This window comes from Triticum urartu, chromosome 2, assembly GCF_003073215.2.
Source record: "Triticum urartu cultivar G1812 chromosome 2, Tu2.1, whole genome shotgun sequence".
Classification (NCBI taxonomy): Eukaryota; Viridiplantae; Streptophyta; class Magnoliopsida; order Poales; family Poaceae; genus Triticum; species Triticum urartu.
Window position 1 is genome coordinate 320,909,344 of NC_053023.1, and position 20,528 is coordinate 320,929,871.

A 20,528-nucleotide genomic window follows, 5' to 3' on the forward strand; every position below is an offset into this window, starting at 1 on the left:
GATCCTACAACTCTACACGTGCACATGAGTTTTTCTCTGAACCTTTGTTATAGCAAATTCGAGAATCATAGCAGTTATAACACAGAATATAAACATATTCCTTGTTTTCGTATACCAGTATCCCCGTGAGATTGTGACAACTCCATAGTCACAATGTCTGGCAGGCATCGAAATAATAAGCGGGCCTAGAGTGTATGTCTCCATCGTCAAATGGCCAGATCCACACAACAACATACTTTTCAATGTACCTAGAAGCCATATTTATAATTACCTAATTACTAAGTAAAGTTTGATCGTTGTCCCTGAATAAATCATCTAAGTCCGTGATATTCTCGTGGTCTAAGCACACAAGTAAACATTAACAAATTATGAGAAAATACCGACAACATATTGCATTGTGATCTCACGGTATTTCATAAAATGGGTCTATTCAACACCATTGTTACCCTAATAATGTGTACTCATTATTGTTGATGTCCTTGTTACATTAACAATGCACATGACCAAGAAAATAAGATCATTAACAACATATAAGCTACTCCCTCTGTAAACTAATATAAGAGTGTTTAGATCACTATTTTAGTATTCTAAACGTTCTTATATTAGTTTACGGAGGGAGTAGTATATAGGCTTGACTAAGGATCTATTTGATGTTTAGTATTCCACACATGCATTAAGGTTTTCAGGAACTACCGCAATTTTAGCATAAAATATAAATTTAATCATAAAAATAACAAAATAATAATAACAAGTTTATTATTGCATATTTGCAACAAAACTTTGCAACTATTTAAATGTATAGTTGAATTGCTATTGATATAAACAAATTTGACAAAGAGACCTTACAGTGCCATAAGGTTTCACAAACCCAGTGTTACAAAATCGCAAACATTCTGATATGTAGTGGAGTGTGCTTTATTACCAATCTTTGTCAACATTATGAGACCAATTTTTCCAGCTTTATTAACGATCTTAAGCAACAATAGTTCTATAAAAATTACACAGCTAAATCAAATGCTAAAAATCAGATCCCCTTCTACACAGATACTGCACCACGAGTTGCTCTGAAACAAAGACAAACATTCCACATGGCAACACAAGATTCGACTCTCACAAACGTAAAAGGCTGTTCAGGCCCCATTGCAGAATGGATCACAAGGGATCTTTTTTTTTTTGAGGGAAGATCACAAGGGATCTTGATGGTGCCATACTGCTCAAACTCTGACACTAGCGTCCAAATTCTATTTTCTCCTAATACAACAATCTCAGGTTGCACGTTATGTACACTGCATGCCTGACATTAGAAGGGGTCACAGACTGCCACAAACAACACCACAGACCTCATACTAGAAGGCTATGTAGTTTGTATATCCGTGTGGGAATTCCATCAAATTAATCCAGCCCATCACCTTCTCCGCCTTTTCGACTCCACCAGCTGCACATGTTAGTGTAAATGAATTATGAGCGCATTGATCAGCTATCCAAGAATGATAGTCACAGCTTGTTTACTTAAGAATTTCATGCATATGCTAGACCAGATAACACATTCAACTTTGGATGGGGTTGATTTCCTGTTGGATTTCATTATGTCGTGAACCACCACGGGATTACAAATCTATAAATATATTCTTCTTCTTGATTTTTAAGGCCTCACAACCATGAGATCTTCAATTTGAAAAATGGATCACCCAATTTTAACCAGGTCAACAATTCCTCGACGACCTCTCCTATTAAATTGGACCCTCATAAGTGCCACACGTGTGACACGAAGCAATTCCATCCATACGTGTGGGCTGAAGGAGGAGCCAAACGCCCTTCTAACTACCCATTGTGACACGTCAGCATTTTTATTGCTTTCACTATGCATGCAAATAGGAATAAAAACAGATGATGCCAGCAAGAATCTTTTGGGTTTTCAAACTTTAAAATGTTTTATCTCTTAAATGAAAAATCCGATTGAAAATTCGTTTTTATCATTAAATCCGTCGCGACAAGGACTTCGGAAATAGATCCCATATCGATATGTTTCGACGATATTTTTTGCGGTCAAAAGTTGCCATTTTTATTGCACATAAATTGTCATGGTGTGAAGTTGCCATGATATGTTTCAACAACTTTTTCTTCTATGTTTAAAGTAAATTTTGACAAGTTATAAAAAAGGGATTAAAAAACTAAAATTGCCATGGAGAATTATTAAAATTTGCCATGATCCAAGAAATAATTTTGACATGGTTCATAATTAAAAAGAAATCCGTCGTCAATTACTTTAAAATGCATAGTCAATGACTCAAATTTGCCACGGATCAAAAACTAAAATTGCCATGATGAATTATTTAAATTTGCCATGATACATGCACTAAAATTTACCATGGTTCATAAAAAAAATTCCATGGTCAAAATACTAGAATTGCCATGGTCAAAATACTAAAATTTTCATGATCTATAAACTAAATTTGCCATGACGAATTACTAAAAATTATCATGATCCACAAATTAAATTTACCGTGGTTAATTACTAAAATTGCCATGGTCAATTAATAAAAAAATGTTATAAAAAGTGTTAAAATACAATGGTAGCTTTCAATCTAGAAAAAAAACTAGATGAAACATATCATTGCAACTTTAGTGTAAACGGTATGGCAACTTCAGTGTAACATCATGGTAACTTCTGGCTAGAAAAAATCATCAAAACATATCTATATGGGATCTAGTTTTGAAGATCTCTTCGAGACAGATTTCATGATGAAAAATGAATTTTTAATCAGATTTTTTATTTAAGAGATAAAAATACTTTTATCTCCGAAAACCAAAAAAAAAATCACTGATGTCATCTATTTGATGTGGTAAAATGGATGGCTACGGAAGCGTTTGGACCATGTTGTTTCGTGCCCTACGTGTGACACTTATCATTTGGGATAAAATTCTATTTGAATTCACTATGCACCCTAATTTTGAAGCTCTCCCATTTAATTGAAGTATTCAATTTTGGATTTGGTTCACGGCTTTGAGCGGGTCAACAATTTTTCAAACCAATCAGCAACAACCGGCCTATAAAAACATATCAACCCCGCGCATCCTCTCACCACCTAGAAAAAAAAAGTGCCAATGTGATACTGCAGCACCAATATAGTACAGGCTGCCGCCCATGCAGAAAATTTCGACACATAAGTATGGATCGATTAGCAGATAACACCGAGTAACACCACGGAAGGCCCACCAAAACACCACTATAAATATAAAAAAACACTCCATCGTCTCCCCGACTCACCAAACCAAATGCTCCCTTAGTTCCAAAATATAAGGTGTATTAGTTTTTTGAAAAGTGAAAGTCCTTTTAACTTCAACCAAGTTCAAAGCCAAAAATATCAACATCCATAATAAATAAATAAAATATGAGAATTCATTTCATGATAAATCTAATGATACCAATATGATATTATGTATATTGATATATTTCTCTACAAAGTTGGTCAAAATTAAAAAGGTTTGACTTATCAAAAAACTAATACTCCTTATATTTTGAAACAGAGGGAGAACAAAAATTATGAAAACCCAACAACACCAACGGTGCAGCAAAGCGCGCCCAACCGTTCTAGTTTAGGATTATATAAAGAATTTTGGTAGACTAGATTTAACCTTACCCTGAGAAATGAACAAACAATATGTAATCCCTGATTTATTTTGAACTGATCACCCAAGCTTTCAGTATACAGGTCGTGACATGCATGCTGTGTTCCCTTTTGAAGGGGTCCACCACAGGTCCAAAACAAGCACCGCTGCCATAGCAGCGTACCTGGCAGCGTACATTGAGTATTAAGTATTAACTCTGCAAGCCTGGCATCCCAGTCACATGGGCCCACTTATCAGCCCCATCTTCTCGTAGCCAGGAGCACAATCTTGGAGCTAGGGGATGGGATCAATAAAGCGTGCTGGTGGTAGTTGGTACCTAGGCATGAAAAAAGAAAAATATCCGCGGCCAACTATGACAATGGAAATGCAATCAAGGAGCAAGATTCATATTCATGCACACCCACCAACGGTGTAGGTCATGGCCATCCCAGGAAGCACCTGTTGGTCCTTTACGCGTCAAAAAACGACAAATTCCTGCAGGCTCAGGCGTTTGAGGAATGATGTATGTGGCCAAAGCCGTCTATGCCAACAGCGCTTTGGTGCAACATTTCATCGAGGGGGATAACAGCAGCATTGCTAGGAGCAGAGTGGAGCTGCAGGTGGCTAGGGCAGAAGAGGTAGCTGTTAGACTTATAATATAAGTCATGTACCCCTTTGTATTTATCCCGTTATATGAGGGGTTTTCTGCATATGTTCCACATCTGTACATGTATATATATATCGGCCTATGGCCTCATGGGAATACAAGTTGCATATTCCTAACATGGTATTAGAGCTAGGTCAATTTTTTGCACACTGCAACTCGTGCGTTTGATCTGTTCGCTCGATCTCCTCTCTGTCTCTCGATCGAAGCAGGGGGTTCGTCCGCTCTCCTCTCCAGCCGCCGGGAGTCCTCCACGCCGCCCATCCCGCCGGCGCCCAGGGAGCCCGAGCCCCCGCTCTCCTCTCCAGCCGCTGGGAGTCCTCCACGCCGCCCATCCCGCCGGCGCCCAGGGAGCCCGGCTGCCGGCCCGTCCAGATCGGGAGTTACCCAGCCAGCCATCCCGCACGCGCCCCGGGCGCTCGTCTCAGCCGCCCGTCCCGCGGGTGCCCAGGGAGCTCGTCTCAGCCGCCCGTCCCTGCCCCAGCCGCGGGTTCCCTCCCCAGCCGGCTTTCGAAGCTCCCGTAGCCCGCGCCTGATCCCGATCTGGTTGTTCTCGCCGGATCATAAAAAAAAAATGTCTGCTGCATCGGGTTTTGTTGCTGTCCCTCGCTGTCCGGTGATCTTTGATGGTACTAACTACACCGAGTTCACTGGCTTCATGCGCATTCACATGCGTGGCATTCGTCTTTGGGGGGTTCTTTCTGGCGAGGTCTGCTGTCCGCCACGTCCAGTTCCTCCGGTGGCTCCTACTCCGCCCACTCCATCGGTTCTTCCCACGGATGCTAATCAGGCCGCCAAGGATGCGGCTAAGGTTGCTGATGAGGCTGCTGATCATGCTTATGATGAAAGGGTTTTGACTTATGAGGAGGCTCTTCAGTTGTATCATGGTGCTCTGTCTGCTTACACCCAGTGGCTTGATGATGATGCTCGTGCTGCAGCTGTTCTCACTGCTAGTGTTCTGCCTCAGTTTGCTTCTGAATTTCTGGGTCTTTCTACTGTCTTTGAGATGTGGACCCGTCTTCGTGAGCGCTATCAGCCCTCTGGTGATGCCTTATACCTCTCTGTGATCCGTCAGGAGCATGCTCTTCAGCAGGGTGACTCTACTGTTGATGACTTCTATGCCCAGAGTTCTGCTATCTGGCGTCAGCTTGATTCTCTCCGTAGTGCTGGGTGTCGTACCTGCCCCTGTTGCCAGGCTGTCCAGGCCAATTTGGAGTTTCATCGCGTCTATGAGTTCTTGTCTCGGCTCCGTAAGGAGTTTGAGCCCCGGCGTGCTCAGTTGTTTGCTCGTGGCCGTATTTCTCTCATGGAGGCGCTTTCTGAGATTCGTGCGGAGGAGACTCGCTTACGTGGTGCTGGTTTGCTGGAGGTTCCTTCTGTGCTTGCTACTCGTGCTCCTACGCCACCTGCTCCATCGACCACTTCTCGCTCGAGTGCTCCGCCGCTCTTGCCCACTCCTTCTGGAGGCTCAGGTCACCCCCGTCCACACTGCGCCTATTGCAACAATGATGGTCATCTTGAGTCTCAGTGCTACACGAAGAAACATCTGCGCAAGGCTCGATCATCATCTTCAGGGACTTCGTCGTCTACCTCGACAGCTTCAGCCATTGCTTTGACTGAGCAGGATATTCTGAGACTTAAGCGTCTGCTCGCGGCTTCAGGTTCTTCCTCGACGGGTGCTGTCGGTTCTGTGACTGATGCTTCCCGCACTGAGCACTCACCCTCTACACAGTCAGGTACATCCCCATGGGTTCTGGACTCTGGAGCTTCTTTTCATGTCTTCTCATTCTTCCACTTTGTCCTCTTTTCGATCACTCGATTCTCCTATTCATGTCCTCACTGTTGATGGTACTCCCCTTTCTGTTGCTAGTAGAGGCAATCTTACTACTCCTTATTCTGTTCCTGATGTTGCTCATGTTCCTCGCCTTACCATGAATTTATTTTCTGCTGGACAACTTACGGATTCTGGTTGTCGCGTCATCCTTGACGTTGACTCTTGTTCTGTCCAGGACCGTAGGACCGTCACGCACACTCTGGTTGGGGCTGGCCCCCGCCGCCGTGATTCTCAGGGTCTTTGGGAGTTGGACTGGCTTCATGTTCCTTCTGCTGCCACCACCATCGCCAGTTCTCCCGCTTCTGTTGCCTCCGTCACTGGTTCCTTCCAGCAGTGGCATCATCGACTTGGTCATCTGTGTGGTTCTCGGTTGTCTTCTTTAGTTTGTCGAGGCCTTCTGGGGTCTGTCTCAGGAGATGTCTCTTTAGAGTGTCAGGGTTGTCGTCTTGGCAAGCAGATTCAGTTACCATATTCACATAGTGAGTCCGTGTCTAAGCGTCCTTTCAATTTAGTCCATTCTGATGTATGGGGTCCGGCCCCTTTCGCTTCGAAAGGTGGTCATAAATACTATATTATTTTTATAGATGATTTCTCTCGTTACACATGGCTTTATTTCATGACTTCTCGTTCTGAGGTGTTGTCTATTTATAAGCGTTTTGCTGCTATGGTTCATACTCAGTTCTCTTCACCCATTCGTGTTTTGCGTGCTGACTCTGCTGGCGAGTATATCTCTAAGATGTTGCGTGGTGTTCTTGCTGAGCACGGGACTCTCTCTCAATTCTCTTGTCCTGGTGCTCATGCTCAGAATGGTGTGGCTGAGCGAAAGCATCGACATCTTCTTGAGACGGCTCGTGCATTGATGATTGCTGCCTCTCTCCCGCCTCATTTTTGGGCTGAGGCCGTCTCCACATCCACCTATCTTATCAATATACAGCCTTCCGCTGCTCTACAGGGTGGTGTTCCTTTCGAGCGACTTTTTGATCGTTCTCCCGATTATTCGATGCTTCGCTCGTTTGGTTGTGTTTGCTATGTTCTTCTTGCCCCTCGCGAACGCACCAAACTGACCGCTCAGTCTGTTGAGTGTGTCTTCTTAGGCTACAGTGATGAGCATAAGGGGTATCGTTGTTGGTATCCTATTGGTCGTCGGATGCGTATCTCTCGAGATGTGACTTTTGAAGAGTCTCGTCCCTTCTAACCACGCCCATCTTCCTCGACTTTTTCAGTGCAGGATATCTCTTTCCTCACTTTTCCTGACTCACTTCTCACCCCTGCCGACAATGTACCTCTCCGTTCCACTTCCTCTCCTTCTCCACATCTAGTTGACTTGCAGCCACCATCCTCCCCGGTCTCCTCGCCTAGCATGTCACCGGGTTCTCCACCCTCATCTCCGGTGACTTCCTCCCCGGTCTCCTCTCCCAATCTGTCACCGGATTCTACACCTTCATCTCCGGTGACTTCTTCGTCACCACCCCCTGATTCTACCTTGCCGATTCCTCCTTCTATTATTCCATCTCTTCCTCAGCATTACACTCGTCGTCCACGACCAGTTGATGCCTCTATGGATGGGTCGTCATCTTCCTCTCAGCCTACTTATGGCTTGCGTTCTCGTCCTCGTCCGCCTGTTGATCGCTTTGGCTTTCCCACTGCTGGTGCTGCTGTTCTTGAGCCAACTTCTTACCGTCAGGCTGTTGTTCATCCTGAATGGCAGTTTGCGATGGCAGAGGAGATTGCTGCTCTTGAACGCACTGGTACTTGGGATCTTGTTTCTCTTCCTCCCGGAGTCCGTCCGATCACTTGTAAGTGGGTCTACAAGGTTAAGACTCGCTCCGATGGTTCTCTTGAGCGTCACAAAGCTCGTCTTGTGGCTCGTGGTTTTCAGCAAGAGCATGGTCGTGATTATGACGAGACTTTTGCTCCTGTGGCTCATATGACCACTGTTCGTACCCTTCTTGCTGTTGCCTCTGCACGCCACTGGTCTATATCTCAGCTTGATGTTAAGAATGCCTTTCTTAATGGTGAGCTGCGTGAGGAGGTGTACATGCAGCCACCACCTGGGTATTCTGTTCCTGATGGCATGGTATGTCGTCTTCGTCGCTCTCTCTATGGCCTTAAGCAAGCCCCCCGCGCCTGGTTTGAGCGCTTTGCCTCTGTGATCACTGCTGCTGGTTTTTTAGCAAGTGCTCATGATCCCGCATTGTTTATTCACCTTTCTCCTCGTGGTCGGACACTTCTTCTTCTTTATGTTGATGACATGATCATCACGGGGGATGACCCCGAGTATATTGCCTTTGTAAAGGCCCGTCTTAGTGAGCAGTTTCTTATGTCTGATCTTGGACCTCTTCGCTACTTTCTTGGGATTGAAGTCTCTTCTACCTCTGATGGCTTTTTTATATCCCAGGAAAAGTATATCCAGGATCTTCTTGCTCGTGCTGCCCTTACTGACGAGCGCGTTGTTGAGACTCCTATGGAGCTCAATGTTCACCTCTGTGCTACTGATGGTGATCCTCTCCCTGATTCGACGCGTTATCGTCATCTTGTTGGCAGTCTTGTCTATCTAGCTGTCACTCGTCCGGACATATCTTATCCGGTTCATATTCTGAGTCAGTTTGTCTCTGCCCCCACCTCGGTTCACTATAGTCATCTCCTTCGTGTTCTTCGATATCTTCGAGGCACTATCTCTCACCGTCTATTCTTTCCTCGCTCCAGTTCTTTACAGCTCCAGGCCTATTCGGATGCTACGTGGGCTAGTGATCCTTCCGATCGCCGTTCACTTTCTGCTTACTGTGTTTTTCTTGGTGGTTCTCTCATTGCCTGGAAGACGAAGAAACAGCTTGCAGTTTCCCGTTCGAGTGCCGAGGCTGAGTTGCGAGCAATGGCTCTTTTGACGGCAGAGGTGACTTGGTTACGGTGGTTACTTCAGGATTTTGGTGTTTCTGTCACTACACCGACTCTGCTTCTATCTGACAGTACAGGTGCTATCAGCATTGCACGCGATCCTGTGAAGCATGAGCTCACCAAGCATATTGGTGTTGATGCTTTCTATGTGCGTGCTGCTGTGCAGGATCAGGTTATTGCTCTTCAGTATGTGCCTTCCGAGTTACAGTTGGCGGATTTCCTGACGAAGGCTCAGACTAGAGCACAACATGGCTTTTATCTCTCCAAACTCAGTGTTGTTCATCCACCATGAGTTTGAGGGGGGGTGTTAGAGTTATAATATAAGTCATGTACCCCTCTGTATTTATCCCGTTATATGAGGGGTTTCCTGCATATGTTCCACACCTGTACATGTATATATATATCGGCCTATGGCCTCATGGGAATACAAGTTGCATATTCCTAACAGTAGCAACGATTGTCGCAAGGGTCACCCCGTGCCAGTTAGTTGGATGAACGAGGCTATTAGAACAAATGTGTTGATTGTGTGAGCTCATCAGATCAGAAGAATGATGTATTCAGCCAGAGCCAGCAATGCATGCTTTGTAGACCCCCTGTGAACCTCTATTTTCTTGGCAAGGACCCACCTCTTTTTTTAAAAGTTTAAGGAGAATAAACTGCGGTGTTAAAGTAATTGGGTCTGTGTGCGAAAATGGATAGGAGCTCTCGGGTGCCATGCACCCTATATGAACAGTAAAATCAAAAAAATACTAGTAAATAAAACTGAAATTTCGGGGTATCAAGCCTGGTCGTTCATTCTACTCACGTCCGAAGTTTCGTCAAGAAATGGTATCCGTGGTATTCTTAGTAAGAAAATACAGTCCGACCTATGATTCATTCAAACAGTTTTATTCATATAATCGAAATTTCTCTCTTTTTTGCTGAGAATACCATGGATGTCTTTTCTTCATGAAACTTCACACAGCAGTAGAATGGTCGGCCAGGTTTGATATCCTCAAATTTTAGGATTTGTTTATTTTTTTTAGTATTTTTTATTTTACTATTCATACAGGGTGCATGGCATCAGAGAGCTCCTAATCCATGTCCGTGTCTGTGCGAACATAACGCGAAAGTTTAAGCACTGCTAGTGGATTTCACTATGTACCAATTGGTGCGATGATTGTACCAGTGTCATGTGGGGCCAGACTTATAGGCGCAAGGGCCCTGCACCACCCTAATTCTGTTCCAGTTTAATTATAGAGTCCTAGATTTAGGTTAAAGAGTCTGGGTCTTAGTTGGAAAGGTTTAGTCCCGAAGAAGGTTACCCTGCCAACACCCAATTAGAGTTGGAGTCTGTCACGTCATTGTAATAGGCCACTTACAGCCAGGAGTCTGTCACGTCATTGTAATAGGCTACTTATAGCCACCCCTATGGGATCGAGAAAAACAACCAGAAAATAATCTATCTTCTCACCTTGTGCACCTGCGCCTCGGCGCCCCCTCCTCACCTCTTTCTCCAACCATAGGCCGACGAGAGTTTCGCCCTCGTCCTCCGACCTCCCACGACTACAACCTCCGGTCCAATCCAACCCCAGCCCGTGACAACTTGGTATCAACTTCACCTTCGATACCGGCGGCTGCCATGGCCCCTCCGCCGCCCCTTCCGCAAACCCTAGAAGAACTCGCTGCCAAACAACAGGGGGACCATGAAGCTGTGGTCGCAACTCTCACCAGCCTCTCCGATGAAAATCACACCGCGCGGGCTGATCGCGCCGAGGACCGCGCCACCCTCAAGTCCATCACCGAGATGCTCCAGAAGCTCCAGGGTCAGCTCGCCGATACGTCACAGCAACGGCGCTCGCAGAATCTGGCCCTCCTCCGGCTTGAAGGGAAGGGCACGCCTCAACTTGGTGGCCTCGGGCTCATGCAGCCACCTGCGGCTACATCTAACGCCGGGGACAGGGCCGCCCTGTCGGATCCATCCGATTGTGCTCCGCGACTCTACAAAATCGACTTCCCACTCTTTGACAGGGCGAGCGACCCACGTCCGTGGTTGACACGCTGCAACCTGTCCTTCCTCGGCCAGCGGACGCAGGATTCCGATAAGACGTGGCTCGCCTCCTACCACCTCACTGACGTTGCCGCCTTATGGTACAGCCATCTAGACGTAAAGTTGGGCCAGCGGCCGTCCTGAGGAGAGTTTCAAACACTCATCTCTAACCACTTCAGACTGCCGACACGCGCCAACCCCTTTGGCGAGCTGATCTCCACTTGCCGCTCCGGCATCGTGGCGGAGTACTCCAAGCGTTTCCTCGAGAATCTCTCGTGTGCACCCAATTGCCGATGCCGAGGAGCGTGATATCTTCACCAACAATTTGGGCGAGCCCATGAAAACTCAGGTTGAGATCCTTAAACCTGCGACTCTAGACGCGGCTATGGACTTGGCAATTTCGTTCGAGCACCTCAACACTGTCACCGGAGCCACGGCCGCCGCCGCTCAGCCAAGCCGCCAAATTCGCCCCATGGCCAACCCCGGTGAGGTATTGTCTGAATCCTCCAGCTCCACGTCGCCGCTCGTATTCAAAAAGCTCACCCCGGCCAAGATGGACGACCGGCGCGCCAAAGGCCTTTGCTTCAACTGTGACGATAAGTTTGTTCGGGGCCATCACTGCAAACGTCTTTTCTACATCCAGTCAGCAGACGACGAAGAAGAGCCACTAGCGGATTTCCAGGAGGCCACAATCTCGCTTCTTGCTGTCACAGGGATTCCCACCAGCGACACCATGCAGGTCGCTCTTTGTGTCGGGGATCGTGACCTCGTCGCCTAGCTTGATTCCGGTAGCACTCGTAACTTCATCCACGAGGAGATGGCCACTGTCGTGGGGCTGCCCTTCTCCTCCGACCGCCGCCTCGTCGTCACGGTCGCTAATGGTGATAAGGTTACCGGCCCTCCTCAAGCATGCTGCTATCACGATTGACAAGGAACGCTTCATTGTCGACCTGCACGCCATACCATTGGGCGGATTTGACGTCGTCCTCGGCACGCGCTTCCTCAAAACCTTGGGGCCAATTCTGTGGGATTCCAATACCCAGTGGATATCGTTTTGGCACAGGGATCACCACGTGGAGTGGTCAGGACTAGGCTCACCAGGACGGCTTGCCCACTTACATGTGTGCGACAGCAAGGACCTGCTCGACAGCCTCCTGGCCGCATTCACAGACGTCTTCGCCGAGCCCCAGGGATTGCCGCCGCCGCACGCCCATGACCATCATATTCACCTTATTCCAGGGACACAGCCTGTTGCCGTACGGCCTTACCGCTACCCGACTATTCAGAAGGATGAACTGGAGAGACAATGTGCTGAGATGCTGGCTCGTGGCCTTATTCGCCGTAGTTCATCGGCGTTTTCGTCACCCGTCCTACTCGTCAGAAAGCATGATGGTACTTGGCATTTCTGTATCGACTACCGTGGACTCAACCTTGTCACCATCAAGGACAAGTTTCCTATTCCAGTCATCGATGAGCTACTAGATGAGCTGAAAGGCGCCCGCTTTTTCACAAAACTGGACCTCCGATCCGGCTACCACCAAGTTCGGATGGCCCCTGAAGATATCCACAAGACGGCGTTCCGCACCCATGAGGGTCTCTTCGAGTTTGTGGTGATGGCATTTGGTCTGACAAATGCTCCAGCGACATTCCAGGCACTAATGAACGAAGTACTCCGTCCCTTCCTTCGTCGCTTTGTGCTTGTTTTCTTTGACGATATTTTGATATACAGCTCCTCCTGGTCGGATCACCTTCGTCATGTCAAGCTCGTCTTGGAGGCTATGCGCACACATCAGCTTTTCCTCAAGCGTTCCAAGTGCTCATTTGGGGAGGAATCCATGGCTTACCTTGGGCACGTCATCTCTGCAGCAGGAGTTGCCATGGACAGCAATAAGGTCCTCGCCGTGGTTGACTGGCCAGTTCCGCGCACTGTTCGTGTTGTGCGTGGTTTCTTGGGTCTTGCGGGCTACTACCGCAAATTCATCCGGGGTTTTGGCACCATTGCAGCACCCCTCACGGTGCTACTCAAGAAAGATGGGTTTCCCTGCACATCTGAGGCAGTCACCGCGTTCGACACTCTCAAGACTGCACTCACCACCGCACCGGTGCTCCAGCTACCTGACTTTGCAGTTCCGTTTATTGTGGAGTGTGATGCATCTGGGTCTGGCTTCGGTGCGGTACTGCATCAAGATGGCGGGCCAATTGCCTATTTTAGCAAAACCATAGCTCCTCGACATGCCTCTCTAGCCGCTTACGAGCGGGAGCTCATTGGTCTAGTTCAAGCCGTGCGCCATTGGCGGCCATACCTCTGGGGCCGCGCCTTCGTCGTCAAAACTGACCACTACAGTCTCAAGTTTCTGCTGGACCAACGCCTTGCACAATACCACAACATCATTGGGTGGGCAAGCTCTTGGGCTTTGACTTCACCGTGGAATACAAACCAGGCCGCCACAACATCGTCGCCGACGCGCTCTCTCGCCATGATGTTCCTACAAGCCACGCCTGTGCCATCCAGGGGACTTCTTTTGATCTATTTGAAGCCCTCCGGCAGGCTGCACACACAGACCCGGCGCTTGTTACATTGAGGGAACAACTGGAGTCTGGCGAGTTGGGGCTGCCTTGGGCTCTAGTCGATGGCATTGTTACCTTTCAGCAGCAGGCTTATGTGCCGCCCTCGTCACAGTTGGTAGCGGAGGTCCTGGCTGTGGCTCACATGAGTTCTGCCTTCCACCCGCAGTCAGATGGACAATCGGAGGCAGTGAATCACGTCATCACTATGTACCTTCGTTGCATCACTGGGGATCGCCCACGCCAGTGGCTCCAATGGTTGCCGTGGGCCGAGTTCTGCTACAACACTTCATATCATTCAGCGTTGAAGGACAAACCTTTCAGGGTGGTTTATGGACAGGACCCCCCGTCTCTCCGGGACTATACTCTGGGCGAAATTCGCAATCAGGCGGTAGAACGGCAGATCATCGACCGCGACCAGTTCTTAATAGATGTCCGCAAGCGTCTCCTTCAAGCAGCACACCAGTACAAGCATCACTATGATGACAAGCATCGGGCCCTTTCCTTTGATGTTGGGGAGTGGGCTTGGCTCCGTCTGCAGCACCGCCCAGCGGCATTCCTCGGAACAGGCGCAAAAGGCAAATTGGCACCCAAATACTATGGGCCTTTCAAGGTCCTCGCTAAAATTGATACAGTTGCTTACCATCTGGAGTTACCCCCTCGCACCCGCATTCATAATGTCTTCCATGTCGGGGTACTGAAGAAATACCATGGTCCGCCTCCTGAAGGTCCGCCCATGCTCCCTCCGCTGTTTCAGGGTCGAGTACATCCAACTCCCGTCCAGGCATTGCGTGCTCGTATTGCTCGCGGTATACAGCAGGTGCTGATTCAATGGGAGGGACAGCCTGCGTCTGCTGCTTCTTGGGAGGATGTCCCAGCCTTCCGCGACCGTTATCCAAGTTTCCAGCTCGAGGACAAGCTGTTTCAGAATGGAGGGGGAGATGTCATGTGGGGCCAGACTTATAGGCGCAAGGGCCCTGCACCACCCTAGTTCTGTTCCAGTTTAATTATAGAGTCCTAGATTTAGGTTAAAGAGTCTGGGTCTTAGTTGGAAAGGTTTAGTCCCAAAGAAGGTTACCCTGCCAACACCCAATTAGAGTTGGAGTCTGTCACGTCATTGTAATAGGCCACTTACAGCCAGGAGTCTGTCACGTCATTGTAATAGGCTACTTATAGCCACCCCTATGGGATCGAGAAAAACAACCAGAAAATAATCTATCTTCTCACCTCGTGCACCTGCGCCGCGGCACCCCCTCCTCACCTCTTTCTCCAACCATAGGCCGACGAGAGTTTCGCCCTCGTCCTCCGACCTCCCACGACTACAACCTCCGGTCCAATCCAACCCCAGCCCGTGACAACCAGTTTGACTGCAGAACAGACCTCTCCTTTCATAATTAAGCTAACCATGCTTTAACATTATCACAGATTGTGCATTCTCAGTTTTTCACTAATACGAACTAAATTTGCATAATTCATATTTGTTTATCATCATTTCAGATAACAAACCAGACAACACACCAGCGATAATAAAGCAATCGTGTCATAGTTACCTTTTCTTCTGACTCTGCCGTGGCTTCATGAAAATTCTCAGTTGTCTTCCCATTTTCAGCAGTACAGCTCTGGCAGAAAAAGTGTTCTCGTTTCTTTGCTTCTTTAATGGTCATTCCAATACAAGAAGGGTGAAACCTGAAAAACAAAAGCAGCAGTTATAACCTCAAGTTCAAAGGGACTCGAATTCCTGGAGGCAGATGATTACTTAGCACGCACAGATGCACCAACAGAGACCGGAATAGATGGAAAAGAAAACATATTTGTTTGAACAAACAAAAAATTATGGTGCACCCTATTTATGTACACACACTATTCAAGAACTAACCAGGCATACTCTGCACATTAAAACTACAAAAAAAATATCATTCTATATGTCCCGATTGACTACTTGCTTTTTGCCACCATTTAGAATAGACAAACACTAACAATTAGCTTAACATGCACTCGCAAGCAGTGTAAGGACTTGTTGACAGAAGGTTATAGAGTCAAGGCATTAATTTATGCAATGTCACCAATTAAATAAATTAAATTCTGGATCTAAATACAAAAACAATAGTACCTCACAGGAAAATGAATGCACATGCTGCTGACTCATGCTTGTTATGGAAACATACCCTGAGTTATGGAAACATGGACATGGAAAATAGAATCACATAAGCTCGTTTAATAATTCAGTTAGGCGCAATGGGGTCAGATATTTCAGCTAATAGTTTGTAATCACTCTCCAAAATTCCCTATATGTGAGCCAGAAACTATAAAATCATTAAATCACATGCAGCTCCAGAATTTGAGCCGAAGCACAGTTCAGGGTCCTAATATAAAGAAAAATCAGAATGTCGTTTTTGGTATTTGGGGCTATTGACCATCAAGGGGAGAGAAAGTGTGGCAAAAATAGAGTTGCACCTAGGGGTGGGCATATAACCCAAAACCAATTTAACCTGGACCAAAGCCGAAGTGACCGAAACCGAAACCTTTGGTACTGAGCTTGGTTAGCAATTTTTAAAAACCAAATTAAGTTCGGTGATTTCGGTATGTACCCTCGGTCCACCAAACTGACCGAAGCACCGACGCCCTACCCCTAATTCCTCTCTTCCCAGCTGCCGCACCCCACAGAACTGGCGCCGCCTCCTTCCAAAACGCTGCTCGTCCCAAATCGCCTCCTCCCAAAATCACAGCACAGATCAATCCTTGCCCTCCCCAAGACCGCAAGTCTCGCGTGCGTGATCTGTACCTTCCATGGCCGCTTGATTTCTTGTTTCCCAAGCACTGTATATGAGTTGTGAATCACTGCAGCCCGATGCATCACTGCGCCGCCTGCCCGCCCAAATCCCTGGCCCCGGGCCGCGACAACATCAGGTCCATTTCCGCACAGGAAGAAGAAAGTTGGCTGCTGCAAGCCATGGCAAGTGGCTGGACGGATTCTGTATCGAACGCTGCTGCTTGCCTGCAACATAAGTAGTTGAATTATATTCGGTCATATTCTTGATTCCATCCAGATCCAAGTTCATGATTTGATCCTAGTTGTGATGTGTACCGTCCTTGTCTGAATCAAGGTTTGCTTTGTGTTGTAGATGTCTTCCGAGATAGGAGTCTCATGCTATTGTTCCCATGGACAAGGAGGGTGAAATAAGGAGGCTTGAAAGCATATGGCTGCAAGATCAGAGATGTGTAACCATTTCGAGAAGATCAAGGTTGATGGTGTTTGCAGAAGGCAAAATGCAACTACTGCGAGACCGACATCGCCACTCATCCGATCATCAATGGTACATCTGCTTTGCACAAGCACTTTCATGTTTGCAGGTGTAATCCTCATAAGAATATAGGTGAGATAAGCAAGCTGTGCTGCAAGTAAATCATCCATGAAGGTTGAAGAATAAGCAATAAAGCTTGAAGTTTAGAAGATGGGAGATTGGCAGATGGCAGCGGCGCAACACTACTGATCCAGTGCGCTTCCTGCTGCTTGTCTTCTTCTATTTCGTTTTATCAAACTGAAGTGTTAAGTCAGACTTGTCAATGCTGTCGTGTGTGCTAAACTACAGCTGGTTTGCTGGTGCTGTCTGTTGAGTCGAATTTGCTATGTTTATGCCCAGTTTATGTTAATTATCTCAAAGTTAGTCTCTGTCACTTGTTTACTGTCATTCTTATTTGTCAAGGAACTGTGTGGTACAGGGTATATGCTGGCAAAAATTTCTGTACATAATTTGCAGCTAATCGCCTGTACCAACCCAGCCATTTTTCTATACATAATTTGCAGTTGATCACCTGTACCAACCCAACCTGATCACCTGTAAGCCTACATGTTGTCTGTTGGTGCAGCTTGCGACTGTCTTAAGTTCATTTTTGGTGAGAGGAAATTGTGCGTCTATGCCAGACAATAGATAGCTACCAGCCTAGCTAGTATTTAGCTGCTATTCTAGCCGACCAGACCAGCCCAGCGCCCCATCTTGCTAGCAGGCCAGCTATGCCAGTCAGCCAACCCCATGCACGACGATCTGTTCGGTCCAGAACCGACGACCTAACCGAACGATCCAGGGACCAAACTCTCGGTTACGTTAAATAGTAGAGACCAATCGGTCCATATTTTCTGAGAACCAAAAATTACAAAGCACCGAACCGTTCTGTTCGGGGGAACCGAACACCCACCCCTAGTTAAACCAAATCAAAGCCGAAAATAGGTACCAAAATACTAAGTTCTTTTTGTACAATTAGCTGCAGTTCAGCTCTACTTGAAACAATGATTTATCGCCTACCTTTTATACCTCATGTCTAATATCAAAAAGACAAGACACACACCTCCATTTGTACACAAAACAGAATGATATAAAATGCACCAGAGCGGAAAAGGTATAACTATGTCATCATGAACCAATTATACAAAATACACATGGAATGGAGGTCATCATCAAAGTATCAAGGTGATGATGACCTTTTCAAAATGAACCACAACAGAATGATACAAAATGAACCAGAGGAACCGACACCCGTGACTTTGAAAAGTTAATTTGTACTACCTCCGTAAAGAAATATAAGAGCGTTTAGATCACTAAAGTAGTGATCCAAACACTCTTATACTCCCACCGTTCCAAATTACTCGTCGCAGAAATGAATGTATCTAGAACTAAAATACATCTAGATACATCCATTTCTGCGACGAGTAATTCGGAACGGATGGAGTATTTCTTTACAGAGGGAGTATTTTTCAAATATACGATTTACTCACCAGTCAGAGCATTCCTCACATTGGATCATAAGGTCATCAGGATTGTACGGCATCTCACACTTGCAAAACCTGTCACATTGTAGAGAAAGACACGATAATAACAGTAAACAAGAGATTCTGATTCAAAAACTGTACAGAAATCGAACATGCAAATAAGGGAGGCACGCAAAGCCTAGCAAGAAAGAGGGATTTGATTGAGATTACATACAAGAGTGGAAGAAAGTAGACTTTGATCAAATATTATAAAACAAGAAGCACGATTTAATGGGACAACAAACAGCAACAACTTTTTCCCAAATATAGCTGCTATAGCAAACAAGGGATTACTCTTCGATTGTGGACAATATAAGCCTGATACACATGCTAAAGCATGCATTGTGTACCACGAGCCCAACACATGAAATGCCAACAACTGTTGACATAAACCTTGCATTTTTTTTATGTCCCTTCCTATTGCCTTACATGCAAGAAAATAGTTGTGTTGCCTCTTTAGGAAAATAACTAAAACAGGCCAATAGATGGGTTGTGAATATGCAAAAAATTATCATCATATCATCAAGGGTACAAACTTGATAACCTTTGGGATAAATATAGACATCATTCATGAACAAAACTAGGAAAACTATTTATAGTCAATATCATCGTAAAGTTAGGAATGCATCACTTATATAATGAACTGTCATGCCAAAAAACTAAATTACACAGTGCATTGAGTATCCATCTACCAACAATAAAACATTAGAGGTTGCATTGGATTCTTACACAGCTATACGGTCGGGCACGAAACTGCCAGATGCTGATTTGTAGTCAAAGCGACAGAAGAAGTCCTCGGCATTCACAGAATCAAGCTTTGTGTAGCTACGGAAGCTGTGGACATTGCATTTTCCCTCTATTGTGTCAGCACTCTGTACATCATAGTGGTCAGAGAGGAATACCTCTTTGGAACCATGAAATGGTCGCCTCCCACCAATGGATTCTTCTGGACGATAGTACCATCGAACCCGTACTCTCACATTTGTGCCTCGAGACCCTGCTGCCTCAATGGACTCAACTTTTGCCACATATGGTGGCTTTGATGTATCAGCTGATCTCATTAGCACACAGTCCCCAGCTGGAAGAAACACGTGGGAAAATCAGACAAAAGCCAGATTAGTCTTAATTGGTTCATTTTGAAAAGGTCATCATCAAAATATCAAGGTAATGCCGGATCACAATGAGATAGTGATATTATGGAGCATGGAAAAGTGAGGTCAATACAGCAAGACATACATTCAGAAATAAAATGGACATCAAAGCATCCATATTCTCATATCATTACACATCTGGATAGGTGCAAAAAGTAACGGTTCACTGTCCCTGTTTTTTACCTTCTGTGCAACATTTCTAAGACTCAAAAAATAGAATGTCAAAAGTATACATCCTACCACCCGGTGGTAGTTACCCTCACGTCTTAAATACTAGCGTGTGATAGTATATATACTACTCCCTCTGTTCACTTTTATAAGTCCTTGAAGACATTTGAGACAACATGTAAAACAGCCTATTTTCAGTTGTCTGAAATGACTTATAAAAGTGAACGGAGGGAGTACTTTATCATTCTCAGTATGTTTATATACTAGTATATCTAAGATTTTTCAAAGCGAGATCTATGAAAAACTTGCATGTCAGTCCATACTTTTTAGTTTATTTTGAAAATACTTTCATATTTGTAAGTATAAAAAGATAATACTAATAAATTGTACATACGACCAAAATATTGTTATACATACTACATACTACACGTACATACTCTCGGTTTTAACATATACTACATACAACATACTCCCTCCGTTTCCAAATATAAGTCTTTCTAGAGATTTCAACAAGTGACTACATACGGAGCAAAATAAATGAATCTATACTCTAAAATATGTCTACATACATCCTCATGTTGTAGTCTATTTGAAATGTCTAAAAAGACTTATATTTAGGAACGGAGGGATAACAAAACTCATGTGAGGGTAACTACCACCGGGTGGTAGGAAATATTTGTCCAAATACGTCACATCCCCAATATGTCCTAATTTGTCCTAAAGTATTGTTATATATATGTCAGCAGTACAGGGGCAGGCACCTCTCTCAAGATGGATAAGGCGGGTCACGATCACGTACCGAAGACAGG

At 45.7% G+C, this 20,528-nt stretch overlaps 1 protein-coding gene across 3 annotated transcripts; it reads right to left on the reverse strand.

The window, feature by feature from the left end:
• Positions 1-940: 940 nt before the first annotated feature.
• On the reverse strand, positions 941-19,505 carry LOC125537160 (chromatin remodeling protein SHL-like). 3 transcript variants are annotated; one of them, XM_048700465.1, is made up of 4 exons: positions 19,130-19,505; positions 18,368-18,436; positions 15,147-15,282; positions 941-1,435 (listed from the first exon to the last, which is right to left on the reverse strand). In XM_048700465.1, the coding sequence occupies exons 1-4, from the start codon at positions 19,459-19,461 to the stop codon at positions 1,406-1,408; spliced, it is 567 nt and encodes a 188-aa protein (XP_048556422.1). In that variant the 5' UTR covers positions 19,462-19,505; the 3' UTR covers positions 941-1,405. The 3 variants fall into 3 exon arrangements, with proteins under 3 accessions (XP_048556422.1, XP_048556423.1, XP_048556424.1); XM_048700466.1 differs by lacking the exon at positions 941-1,435 and adding an exon at positions 15,707-15,762 and having other exon boundaries at positions 15,193-15,282; XM_048700467.1 differs by lacking the exons at positions 941-1,435; positions 15,147-15,282 and having other exon boundaries at positions 18,364-18,436; positions 19,130-19,497.
• Positions 19,506-20,528: the final 1,023 nt, after the last annotated feature.